The sequence below is a fragment of the Rhinatrema bivittatum genome, chromosome 14, assembly GCF_901001135.1.
Source record: "Rhinatrema bivittatum chromosome 14, aRhiBiv1.1, whole genome shotgun sequence".
Taxonomy (NCBI): Eukaryota; Metazoa; Chordata; class Amphibia; order Gymnophiona; family Rhinatrematidae; genus Rhinatrema; species Rhinatrema bivittatum.
In genome coordinates this window covers 5,777,300-5,792,145 of record NC_042628.1, presented here as the reverse complement: position 1 = coordinate 5,792,145, position 14,846 = coordinate 5,777,300, and the positions used below count along the sequence as shown (strand labels likewise).

At 46.7% G+C, this 14,846-nt stretch overlaps 1 protein-coding gene across 1 annotated transcript in view; it reads right to left on the bottom strand.

The window, feature by feature from the left end:
* Positions 1 to 14,846, bottom strand: part of CACNA1H (calcium voltage-gated channel subunit alpha1 H) — a 449,793-nt gene that overhangs the window by 67,754 nt on the left and 367,193 nt on the right. Inside the window, 6 exon segments of the mRNA XM_029576705.1 lie at positions 2,487 to 2,695; positions 3,383 to 3,473; positions 6,651 to 6,806; positions 8,241 to 8,358; positions 11,196 to 11,381; positions 13,143 to 13,294. Coding sequence (XP_029432565.1) covers positions 2,487 to 2,695; positions 3,383 to 3,473; positions 6,651 to 6,806; positions 8,241 to 8,358; positions 11,196 to 11,381; positions 13,143 to 13,294 — 912 coding nt within the window.

The window sequence follows — 14,846 nt, the reverse complement described above, 5'->3', positions numbered from 1 at the left end:
TCACTCTGAGAGCTCCTGACTCAGCAGTCCCAGGGAAATGGAAGGCAAAGGACCCCGCAGCCCTGCTCATTCGCTTACGAAAGGCACTGCGCCTTCCCTAAGCGGCTCAGCAGGGAGGGCGGTGGCTGGGCTCGGGCGCTCCATCTCTAATGCCTGCCAGCCCTGGCACCTCCATGGCGAACATGATATCGAATTCATGCACCTGGGAACAGGAGGAGTGAGGGAGTCCTGACGTTCCCACTGCCCTGCACTGCCACTGTAACCAGCGCTAGTGTCCTTTCCGCACATCTCTGCTTTCTCCCCCCTCCGCCTACTTCCTGATAAGATTCTCAGTCCTCGGTTCACTGATTTCCCCCTATAAGGAGCAATGGAGGAACGGACTTCAGAGAAGCCGCTGCAGCACTGGGACGCTTGTGCCTGTGGGACTGTCTGGGTGCAAGTTTATTTGTAAGCAGGCAGCCCAGGCCGCACAGGCAGAAGCGTCCAGTCAGGGCTGTGCAAACAGATTCAGCAGAGGGACACGTTGTCTGCTGCTGCTGCTAATGCTACTCAGGGAAAATGGACAACCCCTAAAGAATCTGCTTCAAAGTAGGTCTAGGCCAATTTGTTTTGCTAAGTGCCGAGGCCACGAACATCAGGCTGCTCTGCTTTCAGGCAGTTCCAGTCTCTCGCTGGCGGATGTAGGGCGATTCCTGGGTTTTGTAACTCCTGAAAGCAGGATGAGTTCAGTCCGTTTTCCATGGTCCCTGCCTCCCTTGCCTTGGAAAGCAGGCAGAGCTCCTTTAGCTGACTGCGCCCCCCCCCCGGTCCCGTCACTGCCTTCAGCCCCCCCAGCGCCCATTGTCTCCTCATCAGAGGCCGCAGAAGGCTGTGGCACTACCAAGGGCAGCAGTTCTTGCTGTTTTGTGCAGATGGTGGAGGCCTCTTATCCCACTCAGTATCTTTATTACCTTGGGATAAAGCGCACAGGAGCAGAGCCTGACACGTGCCTGTCTTTCTTAATCATCTATGGGTAAAAACATTGCCTTGCTTCAGTGCGCGGGGCTGGTCTCAGCTCACCCGATTCGGTTTCCCTAATCTTTAGACTCGGGGTCTGATTTCTCAAAGCTTTTTCCTACGGATGCAGAATACAGGACTCACCTTGGGGGGAGGGTATGGAACCTACGTGTGGCCCCCTCTTAACATTTCTATATAATTAAAAAGAAGCTCGTAATTTAAAAACAAAAGTCTCACCATGATCCGTACCCTCCCGCCCCTTGTCTGTCACCCCCTTCCCCACTCAGGAGCTCCTCAATCTCCTCCCACCTCCGGCAGGGGAGAGCGGTGCTTCTTACCTGGGTCTGCCCCGTCCGAAGTCTGAACCCGCAGTGCCGGGGGGGAGGGGGTCCCGTGACACCACAGGGACCTGCGTGCTCTGGGTTTCAGACTGAGGCCAGCAAAGGAGCAGGCGAGAGAGGGAAGGGACAGAGGACCGTGACCGGGGGGGGGGGGGGGGGGGGGGGGGAGAGGGATTAATAAAGCCGGGGAGGGGGCTGCTTCTAGTGCAGCACCAAGGACTGTGCCAAATTAACGTCAAGCTGCAGAGCCACCCAAAGCACAGGGGCCTGGCGCAGCCCTGACAGAAGGGAAGAACAGACCGTCAGGCCGATGCTGTAAGAATCGCGGGAGAGCGGGCGACGCGCACCCAGCCACCTCTCCTGGGCGCGCGATTCTCTGTTTAAATGAGGGGTCCCGCTAATAAGGAGGCGCTGGGGACAATAGCGCGACCCCAGCGCCTCCTCGTTAGGGCAGAGGAGGCTGTCAGCAGGTCCCGACAACCGAAGCTGACACCCACGGGTTAGGAAAACTGACGCCGGTAAAATTGAGCCCCTGTTTTTCTAACTTGCTGACCGGCGGGCAGATTTAAAAATTAAAAAAAAAAATTTTTCATTTAAATTTTTGGTTCCTCCGACTTAATGTCGCTAGGATATTAAATCGGAGGGCGTGCAGAAGAGCAGTATTTTCTGCTTTGCTGTACACTTTTCCAGCTTGCTCAGAAATGAACGCCTTCCTGTATCGGCTGCTTAGTGAGTCTGGTTCTTTTCATGCCCTGCTTCGGTTCTGTTGTTAACTGCTTTGCCTTCTGAAGGAAGAGTCCGTGGGTATAACTAAAACTGGATTGGAATGGATATTTTGTACAAGCTTCTAACTAGTTTATTGTAACAACTGCTGTGGTCCTTTGCCTAATATTCCCTGAGAAAAGCAAATGGTGTTTTCGATAAAGGTTTTCATAGCTCGGGCATATTTTCCCCAGGTCCAAAATGTTTTGCAACACCTCTATAATGTTTCTAAAAACTGTAGACGGTCCACAAAAGCCCCCAGCATCTCAGCATTTTCCCCATAATTTTGTTTTTCGATTTGCAAGGAATTTTGGATGCCTCCCTGAGCGGGCCTGCTGTATTCAATCGTAGGTCAAGAATTGAGAAGCAGGGGTTCTGGTTACCTACCAAGGACCTCTGGTCATAGTTTGATGGGTCAAGCGATGCATTGCTTCCTCTTCGGGAGTCTAAGAAAGTGCGTACAGAGTCCATGTGCTGGGAGCATTTTGGGGTGACCATGGGCGTGGGAACAGTGCGCATGATGATGGGAGGAGGGAGCATCCCACAGGGGTCCAAGTGTCCGTTGGGTGTTAAAGCGTGAGAGTACATCTTCAGATCTAGAAGAGAGACCGGTGACACGTCAGTGGAAAGATCTGATGACCACAGGCAACTTCCATGAATGAAAGGAAAGAGAGTAGGCAGTGAAAATGGGAATGGCAAAGGTTATTTAAGGATATCAGAAGCATGCACACATCCAGTTTCATTTAGGCCATGTGGCTGAAACATTTTGTCCAATGGCTGCAACTGGTTCACTTCCATACTGAAGGTTTCTGGGCCAGCTTGGCTTTATTTGGCTACCAGCTACCCATTCAGGTCATTGCGTTTGCTCTGCTTTGTAAACTTGCATCACTCAGTGCTATATATGTCAATCCCAGCAAGCACGGGGGATCGGTGGTAAAATAATGGCGCAAGCGCAAATTGTCCATGGCAGGGATTTAGTTGGCGGTTCTGTATCACCCAAATGAATGTAAATGCAACAAAACCTGCTCAGTTTCTCTTTCTGATAGAAACGGCAGCTGAGCACCAGGCAAGAGAGCTTTCAAAGCACGGCGTTAATTGATGATGGCGGATAGGATTGGGAACCCAGCATTGCATACTGGAGAGAGTATTCTGGATGACGCTGTCATCCTACCACACACACAGCTGTGCACAGCGAGATGACCAGCCAATTAAGGACATAAGACAAATATCCACAGCTTGCTTCACCCTCATTTGTACCAAGAGGAAAACCTTCCAAATCCTACCAGTGGCACGAAGGTCTTTGAATTTCTCCAAGTCCTCGTCAAAGTTGGCCGATGCTTTGTCTTCATCGGTGTCCGACCTGGTTGCATCTCCCTGCCGATACACCAAAAGGTTAGGTTTGCAGGCTTTTCCTTATGGAAGGCAGAAGTGCTTTTAAGGAATACACAGTTTTCTGGATTGTGTTGTTAAGTAAGATGAGATGGTCCTAAACCAGGGGTGGGCAAGTCCGGTCCTCGAGGGCTGCAAACCAGTCGGGTTTTCAGGATACCCCTAATGAATATGCATGAAATAGATTTGCATACAACTGAGGCAGTGTGTATGCAGATCTCTCTCATGCATATTCATTAAGGATATCCTGAAAACCCGACTGGTTTGCAGCCCTCGAGGACCGGATTTGTCCACCCCTGTCCTAAACAGTGTACGGTGAACTCAAAGGTCAGCAATGGGGGCCCCATGCTATTCAAATTATCCCTGATGGCCCTCTCATAGGTTTAGAGGGTGGCATAGCAACCAGAAAAAAACAATCAACTACAGAAGTAAGGAACGTATTTTGGAAGATCTTTTTCCTTTCATGACTATTTATTTTAATTTGTATTCCGCTTGTTCCATAATGTTATATATATAGTGCTGCATAGTGCTATACAGAGATGGAAGAATTCCTTCTACGGCAGTGGTCCCCAACCCTGTCCTGGGGGCCCACCAGCCAGTCGGGTTTTCAGGATATCCACAATGAATATGCATGAGAGAAAATCTGCATGTTATGGAGGCAGTGCATGCAAATTTTCTCTCATGCATATTCATTGTGGATATCCTGAAAACCCGACTGGCTGGTGGGCCCCCAGGACAGGGTTGGGGACCACTGTTCTACGGTACTTTTGAGTCAGACATGCACTATTGAAAAAGCCCTTGGTGACCTTTTCCCTGCTCTCCCCTTTAAGACTTCTTTCCTTTCTTTCAAACTGCCTCTCATTAAAGACCCATCCTGCACAGCCTCCAATATTATCTACTTCTCAGGCCATCTCCTGCACGGGTTAAGTCTTGCCAATTCCTCTGCTGTCTGCCAACTCAGGTTTCCCTTTATGTATATCAGCATTTCTATGCAGCAAACAACAAACGCTGCTCTATTCAAGGCCCTCAGGTGTTTTGCGGCAGCTCCTGGGCAGATCTGCAGCAAAAACCTAGTAAATTCTGGCATCACAGTTTTTAAGAATCCACAGTACATTTGCATAAATTTTGCAAACTCCCATGTCAAAAAAACGTCAGGATCCTATATTGCTGCATTCAGAGCCGTAGCGTGCCTATGGCCAATATGGCCAATATGGCCATGGCCATAGGCGTCACTACCAAAAGGCACCAAGGTGAGCAGTGCAGCCGGCGGGTCCTCAGCAAAGAAAAAAGCAGCGCGGCTCCGTCGAAATCGATGGTGTCGTCAGCGCAGTCTTAATAAGTGGAAAAGCAGCGAGGCCCCGCTGGCAACTCTGCTGATTCTGGCAAGGCCGTGCTGCTTTTTCGCTTACTAAGGCAGCACGTACCATAGTTTTTAATTGTGTAAGGAGGGTGTGATGGGGTAGGGGGTCTGTAAGGTTTTCCTAGGGCACCTATACCCTAGCATCGGCCGTGGGCATTGCTGTACAAACACTGAACAGAGATTCATGTCTTGGGCAGTTTTTCACTTGGCCATAGGCGCCACATTGCCTGGCTACAGCTCTGGCTGCATTAATTGATATTAAAATATCTGTACTAGCAGCTTTCAACCAATATTTTTCTTTAATTTAGTCCAGTGATCTGCTTTATCTAATTGCTAATGCACTCAAAATACAAAGTGAACACGCAGTAGTCAAAGGCTTTGCCTGTGTAACTTTTGGAGTTAACTGGAAAAAAACACGAGATTTCAAAATTACGCCCCCTCCCTCCCCCGGCTAAATTTTGTCCTGGTAACACATAACCCGCCAAAAAATGTAGCTGAGTATAAAGAGAGCTGGTGCTAGGTGCGACAGCGACTGGTGATATTCACTCCAACTCAACTAAAGTTAGCCCGGTAAGTCTAGTTGGAAAAACAGGCATCCTATATCTATCTGGCCACATTCGGCGGACAATTACCGCACTGCGGCCCGCTGAATATCCAGGAAACCTTCCCACTCACTGGCCAGAATTTTAAGCCTGGTTCCTGGCCTAGCAGACTACACCTCCTTCCCATGGTGCCTGCAACACCTTCATGTATCACAAAGAGCCAAAGAGTGCAGACTTATTATTTCAGTGATGGGAAGAAATCTAAATTAGTCCCTGCATATCGACAAATTCTTTCACCTCTGGCCAGTGTCCGAAAGGTTTAAACCAATCCCGTTGCTGATAATTTGGAATTGCGTAATCTTCTGTAACCTTCCAAATGTTTAGCTAAAAAACAACTCTATTTTTTGTTCTTGGGCTCTTTGGAAAAAAATTGATTGTGTTCCTGGCTACCGCTCTTTCCAAGATATAACCTGAATTAGAAATATCATTCTAGCACTTAAAACAAGTTGATCAAGTCATTTCCATGCACTAATGCAGGGGTAGCCAACTCCAGTCCTCGAGAGCCACAAATAGGCCAGGTTTTCAGGATATCTATGAGGAATATTCATGAAATAGATTTGCCTACAATGGAGGCAGTGCATGCAGATCTCACTCATGCACATTCATTGTGGATATCCTGAAAACCTGGCCTGTTTGTGTGTCTCGAGGTCTGAAGCTGGCCACTCCTGCACTTATGACTTCCTAAAAGCGCTAATATTGAAAACAGTACTTGAGTATTAGACTAGAAACCTCATTTGAAATCGGAGATGAGCTGCAACAGAAATCGCCAGCTTGCCTGAAGACTACATGACAGCTTCCTAGGCCCTGGGGACCTTAGTCCTCCCACATCTAATACAGCACAAGATTTGTCTTCTGTGTAAGGACAGGTCCGACCAGCACTTGCATGAGTAACTGCCAAGAAACAATGAGTTGTTGGTGACACATGTCAATCTAATTCGGTGCTCAGTTCTTCAGCAAGTTATGAAGAGTGCTGTGGTCTTTCAGATGAGAGCTTGGAAGGAAGTTATGTCTCAGTACTTTTCACAACACGAGCTATAATCAATCCCTTCGTTATGGTTACATTCCAAACACAGTCTGTCCTGCCAAATTTCCTCCTATAAATAAGCTTAGAAAATCCTCTGCTCCATTCCCTAATGTGCAGGTGGGACTTAAATCTAAATAAATACATAAATACCTTAAGCCATACTATCATCACGTTACCTCTGCCTGGAAACCTTCTACAAGGATAGCCACCAAGAGGTTAAAGAGGACGTAATTGCCAAATGTCATTAGGGCCACAAAGTAGAGAGCCGCCCAGGATGAGGTGGAAGCCATCCCATTGTAGAGGACAACGTTCCAGTCTTCTTGGGTGAGAATCTGAGGAAGAGGACACCTTATCAGTTTGAAACACACATTCCCGTGTCTTTTCACCTTCCTGAGCTCTTCTGGATTTGGTAACTAGGGAGTTCACTGAAATACTGATCTATCCAAATTAAATGAAGAGAAGATTACAATACCCTATGGACAATCCTTCTTGGTTTTTTATGATTTGTTGATCTTTATCTCCACTTACCATGATGATTGCAATAAAACAAAAGATCAACACAGACAGGCAAGCTAGTTCTAAATCAGACTTTACTGTAAACAGTTTATATAAAATATCAGTCTTGTGACTTTACAAACAACTTATAATACATTTTGTAGAAAAGCATCTGAAACTCTCAGTCCTGGGCTGAAAATGCAGATTTAACCATCACACATATTGAGGATAATTTTCAAAGGAATCTAGCTGGGTAACCAAGGAGCTACCTGACTAGATCCCCTGGGGTGAAAACTGCAGCCCTTAGAATGGCTAAATCTAGTTATCTAGGGCAGTATTCAAAGATATCTGGTTATCTAAGTTATCCGGATGTAACTTAGAAGGGATATTTAGCGGCACGGCTATGCTGCTGAATATAACCGAATACGTCCTAGTCAGCCAGATAAGTTATAATCAGATAACTTTAGATCTGCTATTGAGCAGGTTTAACTTATTTGGTTAACTTAACTGGATAAAGATGAATTATAGGCACTTATTCAGTTAAGATAACCAAATAAGTTGCCCCACATTGATCTACCTATTCCCTGCCCATTAACTTATCCGGTCAAGTGATGGCTGTTGCGTCTGTCGGTCCTAGACGGCTTCACCCCATTTGCCTCACCTTATTCACGGCTCCTCCCGCTTACCTGGGAAAGATGACTACCACCATGTCTACAAGCCGACCTCTCTGGCGTCCCCGGGATGGCTCTGGTGCAGCCTCCCGCCATTGCTCCTCCCAGGTACCTACTAGGGTGCGCGCGTGCGTGCGCAACCCACGTTTTTGTACCACCCTTGGCGCGAACCTCGAGGGCTTTCCTCATGCTGACAACACAGCTAAAATTTACTGCCAGGTGGTCAGTATTCCTAACTCAGCCCCATTTTATGGGGGTTTGGTCCATTCCAGCTCTCTCTCTCCTATCCTTGGCCACGGAATTTTAGCATGATTTACTGAGCGTCTACGTGGGTCCTGGTGGGACACGTTTGGGAAGACTCCAGAATGGACCACTATTGCTGCTACTGACAAGAGTCCAGTACCTGTACGTTTCAGAGGGTTACGATTTCTATTTTCAGGTTAAACAGTGTGGCATTACAGTGCATCATAAGATGATCCATGCCTGGGATGCCCAGGATTCTTCATGCATTGCTATACATTGATTCAAAGAGAAGTTTATTTTGAAAATTTGCTTCATGCTACCTGAGAAAAAAATGCTGAGCAGCTTCCATAGTCTTACCTGAAAGACAGTTACAATGGCCCACAGCAAAGAGTCAAAGTTTTTCCTGTCTGGAATTGTGTCCCCAGTATCAGTCTCCAGGCTAAACTTGCATCCAAAGAGGTGCATCCCCAGGATGCTGTAGAGTGAATGGAAAAGGAAAAGAGGATTAGACTCGCCAGCAGGATTGTGAAAGGTGCGCTCTAGCGCAGAAGGTTTGCAGCCTCTTAGTGCAGGAGAAAAGCTGAATTCGCTGCAGGCTCTGATCCCAATGTCAGAATTGCCCAAAAGCGGCCCTGTGTATGAGCTCTGGAAGGCTCTGGCAGAACAAACCTCCTTGGGAAATTCTTGGGACAAGCATGCCGGAATCGGTTTTTTCTTCTGAGCTCACCTGATTTAATGGATTTATATTCTGCATGTCAGGCACTTCAGAGCAGATTACATTCAGGGACTGTAGGCATTTCCCTATTTCCAGAGGACTCACAATCTAACAGGCTGATGAAGAAGTCTGAACGTTAAAATGTTGTGTTGTAATTCAGCATGCAGGTTCCTAATACTTAGCTAATATATCTTTTTAACTCTTGATGCAGTAAGCTAATGGTATGCTAATACATCGGGAGTTAAAAAACGTGGCCAAACGCACATTTTAACTCAGGGAGGGGGGTGGGGTGGGGCATCCCTGACAGGTAAATCATACAGTGACAGCCGCCAGTACTTAGCTGGATAAGTAGTGATTTATCCGGATATCTGGGGAGGTTCACTCAGTACTTATCCGGGTGTCTGTCGTGGTTCACCGCTACTTAGTCGGACAAGCAGACTTTCTGAACGGCTGCATCATGCACCCTCTCTGGGGAGTTTAAATCCCATCTAAAAACCCACTGAAGTTACTTTTAAATCTTAGGCCTCATTGTCTGTTTTTTAATCTTATTATTAACTAACTTTCTTTTCTTTTTTAACCATTGTCTTGCTTTATGAAAAGCCTCAAGTCTCTTGTCCTGTCTGTTTGTCTTCCTGGACTGTAAGCTCTAGTGAGCAGGGACTGTGCTTTTGTGTGTTCATACGGTCCTGCGGATGTCGTGTAGCACTACAGAAATGTTTAGTAGCAGTAGTAAAAGAGGGTAAAGTGGTTTGCACCCTGCTTTACGGCCCTGCTGCTCTATCCACTCCAGAAAAGGAGGACATTAGGAGGGAGTGTGGAGGGTAAGCAAGGAGTAAGCTAGAAACAGTGCAAAAGGACATCATCTGGGGGAAGGGGGTGATTTCCCAGCTAGTCTGAAAGTCCCTGGCTAGTTCTGTGCCCTCGGACCTTTCTTCATTTTGCCCTTGTAGTTTTCTTTTTATTGCCTGCAGCTGCGAGGTTCCTGGGGTTCGCGGCAGCTTTTTGTGCAGGGGGCAGGTCTGCTTGGGAAAATACGGGCTGGGGATCAGAAGAGCGCAGCTGCCTGCATACCTCGTCCCCCCCCCCCCCCCCCCCCGGCTTCTCTTTTTTTGCCTCAGTGGCTGAATTCAGGGTGGGGGGTAAGAGGGGCAACGTTCGGTCCCTGGGATTTATTCAGGCCCCTGCTAAAGTCATCCTCTGGGTGTGCAGGTGTCAATCTATCGTTGATTCTCGTGCTGTGGGGGCAGAATGGCACATGGCCTTCTGCTGGAGTCTCGCCCTGCAAAAACTAAGAAATAAGCCAAACTGGAAGATGGGAGAGATTGTGGTGCGATCCTCTCTGCAATACCTGAAGCAAGCCACTAAGAGCTTCAATCAGACTGGGTTTAGAGGGTAACAGCTTCCAGGAGCTTGGAGAGGAGGGCTCTGAGGGGAGTCTAGAGAGATTAACACGGGGGTCGTTTAGAGTAGACTCGGTGGTTCAAACCAGGAAACTCACAAACTGAACTCAGACAGGGAAAGCGGTCACAGGAAAGCATTCGTTATGGTAAGAGCGACTGGTGTCGTGTGCCATCGGAAACTGCTGAAGGGCCTTCGATAAGGTTTGTCGATAAGGTGGGGAACTGCCAAAGAGATTTCACACTTACCCCCCACAGGAAAAAAACCCCTTTAAAGATTGGGCCTCCCCTCACCATGTGGGAGTGGTTAGGGTGGTCCTGGTAAAGTGCATGCACCCGTGCTCTTTACGCCGGGTGTTTTGCAGCTGTGATGCAGCTGCGTAAGGAATCCCCACGGCGCTGGCTGCCACGGAATTTTCAAATACATGGGGAGTTTTCTTTTTAAAAATCTCAAGCAGGCCAGGAAGTTTTAAAGTTGCCCTCTATGCCAGAGGTCCCCAAAGTCAGACCTGGAGGGCTGCATCCAAGCCGTATTTCTGGGATTTCCACAATGAATATGCATGGCATCGATCTGCATACAACAGAGGCAGGACATGCAAATAGGTCTCCTGCATATCCATTGTGGAACCCTTGAGGACTGAGATTGGGGACCCCTGCTCTACCTGATTAGTCAGCAGAAAGTCACAACTCAAGTGGAGTCTTCTTTGAAGTTGTGAATGTATGTTGCATTCTTTGTTACTTTGACAAGTCCGTGGAGCCGAACAGCCACACAGTGGGCTCTGTGGGAGATACCTGTAGCTTTCCAGCCTTGCGATGCTTACGCTAGATATATTTCTAGCTGCCTAAAACATGCATGGATACATGTATGAATGAATGTGCTCGTGTACGTATGTCGGTATGTATGCATGCATGTAGACTATGTTTACGTATAATTAGAATTAATAAGGAGTACCCCGGCCCCATTGGATCTTGGATGCTAGGCAGGATCAGGCCTGTTTAGTGTGTGGATGCAGGAGCAGCAGGGAAGACCCGGATGCTGTGGGCTGCAGAAGGCATTACAAACCTTTGCAGCTTTCTGCCAAGAGAAAGGTCACTGGCATTGCAGTGGTTTCATGATCGCCCAATCATGGACACCTAGAAGTGGCTAAAAAGAAAATAGGAAAAGCAAACCACAAAGTAAAGAGCACGAGGTCCTTGTACCTGAAGATGAAGATGAAAAGCATGAGCAGCATGCAGAAGGTGGCCACGTTATCCATTGTCTTCATCAGGACCACAAGCTGACGCCGGAGGGCTGGCATGAATCGCACCAGCTTGAGGACTCGCAGCAAGCGAAACGTTCTCAGTACAGAGAGGCCTCCATCCGACTGCCCAATGATCTCCCACACGCTGAATGGGAAACACAGCTCTCGTCAGTCCTGTGCAGCTCCTACATTTCCACCCACTGGAATAGGATTTCGGACAATTGACCACCCTCTATGGAAGTAAAAGTATGCACACGGTGTGGGGGTATTTCCGGGGGGAGGGGAAAAAGTAACTGAGGTCAATCTCTGGGGGTACTTTTAGTGCGCTTCAGGATACGGGTGTGACTCAGACATACTGATGACCCATTGATGCCTATCATATGGGGATAGCTCTCTTCTTTGTAGGGTTGATATTTTTCAATGTGCTTGCATATGGTCACTATTAGGATGTACACATTTGTATACACATCTGTATGTACTCGTGCTTTTTATGGACATATGGAATGCGCTTCTAATAAATAAAGAGTGTTCTTTTGTTTGATATTTTGCTTGCTACTTTTTTGATAAGCTATAGGATTTCTGTAGGATCACAGAGCCTTCCATCTTTATAAATGAAAAACCATTTTTAACCAGTAAGCTGAGCAGATACAGCCTAAAAGCCATAGAGGACTCTCATGTAAGCAACCCCAAGCCTTTTGGTGCCAGTGCACCTCAGTACACAAAATTTAGTCTAGAAAGTGAAATATTTTTGCAGGTGATGGCGCTTTAAAAAGAAGATGTCTTGAAACTCCAGAAACAGTGGTACTTCCTCGCATTTTGAGAACGACTTCTATAATAAATTTTCAGTGACAGCTTCTGGGAAGACTGATTGGAATCAGCCACCCTAACCCGGCACAGAGGGACATGAGAACCGGTCACCCCTGGACTACTCGGTTAACAGCTCCTCTAATAAGAGCCGCAGCAATCAAATCCAACTCTATGCATGATCCGCTTTTCACTCTCAAAATCATTTTTACTAGCCAATTTTTTAACTGTTATTTTTTTTCAATGAAATATGCTTTGGATGGTATTTCTGGCATAGCCACAGAAACTGTGATTTGATTATTTTTTTCAAAGACAGTCTTTTCAGGAGTTGATGGGACAATCTGCCAGTAACACAGATGTGGCCCACTATGTAAACATCCTTCAGCACCCATCTGTCATTCCGTCTCTGTCACATGGCACTCTGAGAAAAAGATGCTAAGGAGCTCAGAATTATTTTTTCCCCGAGCCTATTAAGCTTGGAGCAGTGTTATAGTAAAAATGTATCACAGCCCTTGTTATTTCCAGTACTGTGTACTTCTCAATCTGTTCCATCACTTAGTGTGGTGCTGGTTTGCTTTTCTGATGTTAAGTAAAAGGTGATAGGAGGGAAGGTGTTTGTGGAGGCTGTGGGTCACTGTTGTTCTGAAGATGAGAACCAGTGCAGACCATGTCTCTTAATGACCTAACCCCAGGGCTTCCCAAGCCTCTCCAGCCAGTTGAAGTTTTAGGATATCCACATGCATGAGATAAATCTGCATATGCCGGAGTCCCAGTATGAGCAAACATTTGGTGTGAATATTCACAATTGATATCCTCAAAAGGAAATTGGCTCAGAGGTCACTAGGACAGGTTTGGGAAGGCCTGAAGAAGATGCACGGAGAAATATTTCCACTAACAACTCCGCTCCATGCCATGGTGGGGTTTCAGTCCGGTTCCCCTTTTCTAAACTCTTTTCAGTGTCTTTGGTCCTTGCTGACTTGCTGAGAGCCAGAAAACCCTGAAATAGGACCAAAGTTCATTTTGAGGTGACTGACAATGTTCAAGGTGAGGAGAGTTGGCAGGGAGAGCTAGCACACCCTTCTTTATACAATGACCTGGTTACCTGATAATCACAATAATCCCATCAAAGATGTTGTACGGATTCTTGATGTAGCCAAAGAGGCCAAAAGCCAGCAGCTTCAGGAGCATCTCCAGCGCAAACATACTGGTGAAGACGATGTTACTGATCTCCAGCGCGTTGGTCAGTTCTTCAGGCTGTAAGACAGAAAATGGATTACAGGCACTTGTTACACTAGCACAAATATAAATATATATATATATTTTTTGTTTTGTTTACCATTGCTTGAGAGAAATATTTTGTCCCAGTACATTATAAGCCAATTTTGCACCATAAACAGCTGCAAGAAAAAAAAAGAGTTTGGGGGATTTGATCGCTCGGTGTAAGCATATTGACTGTACCAGGGGACTCATCTGGTAGGCACTGCAGGAGGGGGTCCATATTCAACGCAGTTTGTCCATCTTAGCCTGAGAAATCTTTCTTTCGGATAGTAGAAAGACTAGGGGACACTCCATGAAGTTAGCATGGGGCACATTTAAAACTAATCGGAGAAAGTTCTTTTTTACTCAACGCACAATTAAACTCTGGAATTTGTTGCCAGAGGATGTGGTTAGTGCAGTTAGTATAGCTGTGTTTAAAAAAGGATTGGATAAGTTCTTGGAGGAGAAGTCCATTACCTGCTATTAAGTTCACTTAGAGAATAGCCACTGCCATTAGCAATGGTTACATGGAATAGACTTAGTTTTTGGGTACTTGCCAGGTTCTTATGGCCTGGATTGGCCACTGTTGGAAACAGGATGCTGGGCTTGATGGACCCTTGGTCTGACCCAGTATGGCATTTTCTTATGTTCTTAAGGGATTTTAACTTCTCACTATGTTGACCGCCACTGATTTATCCAGATAAATCGGATTGTTCCAGGTGGGACTAACAACTTATCTGCATAATGCTGATGTTCAGCATCATCTGGCTAAGTTATCTGGGTTCATCTGGCCATGCCGGAGAGCAGATGGTGATAACTGTATCCGGATAACTTGGACTTTACCCGGGTTAATTCAGCAGAATTCATAAACAACCGATTTCCCTGAATATTACTGTACCTGGATAACTTATCCATCCCCCGTGCTGATACAGGCCTCCAGAGTCTTAGTGAAAATACAGGTGCTGACATATTAGACAGGCCTGTCTGGCAAGCAGCACAGAGGACCTGGGAGGCCGGATATTGTGAAGCATTAGTGATTTCCTCCATTGTTTATTGTAATGCCCTATATCCAGGTCTTCCTCAATCCACCATCAAGCACCTCAGCTAATCCAAAATGCGGTCGCCTGTTTTGTAATTGGGGTCCCTTCATGCTAGCATATCTTGCCAATATTATTCAGACTTCATTGGCTCCTGGCTTTGTGGAGGGTCAAATTCAAAACTTTGACAACAATTTACAAAGCTATCAATGGTCTGGCACCTTGATGCCCAAACACTGTATTCAAAATTTAGCGCCCTCCTCGCTTGTTCTGATCCTCATTCTGCAGCCTGCCAGACGTCCCTATGTCCCGAGAGCATTTATTCAGAGCTGCAGCCCTTTCCTTTGTAATGCACTCCCTGAGAAGCTTAAATCTGAAACTTCCCTTATTCACTTCAGGAAGCTGCTCAAGGCTTATTTATGTGCATTCACTTTCAGCAATTGATCCCGCACTGCCGCCTATCTGGTGAGTTGCACAAGTGGTGTGAATAGCGCAGTGTTGCGTCGTTCTCA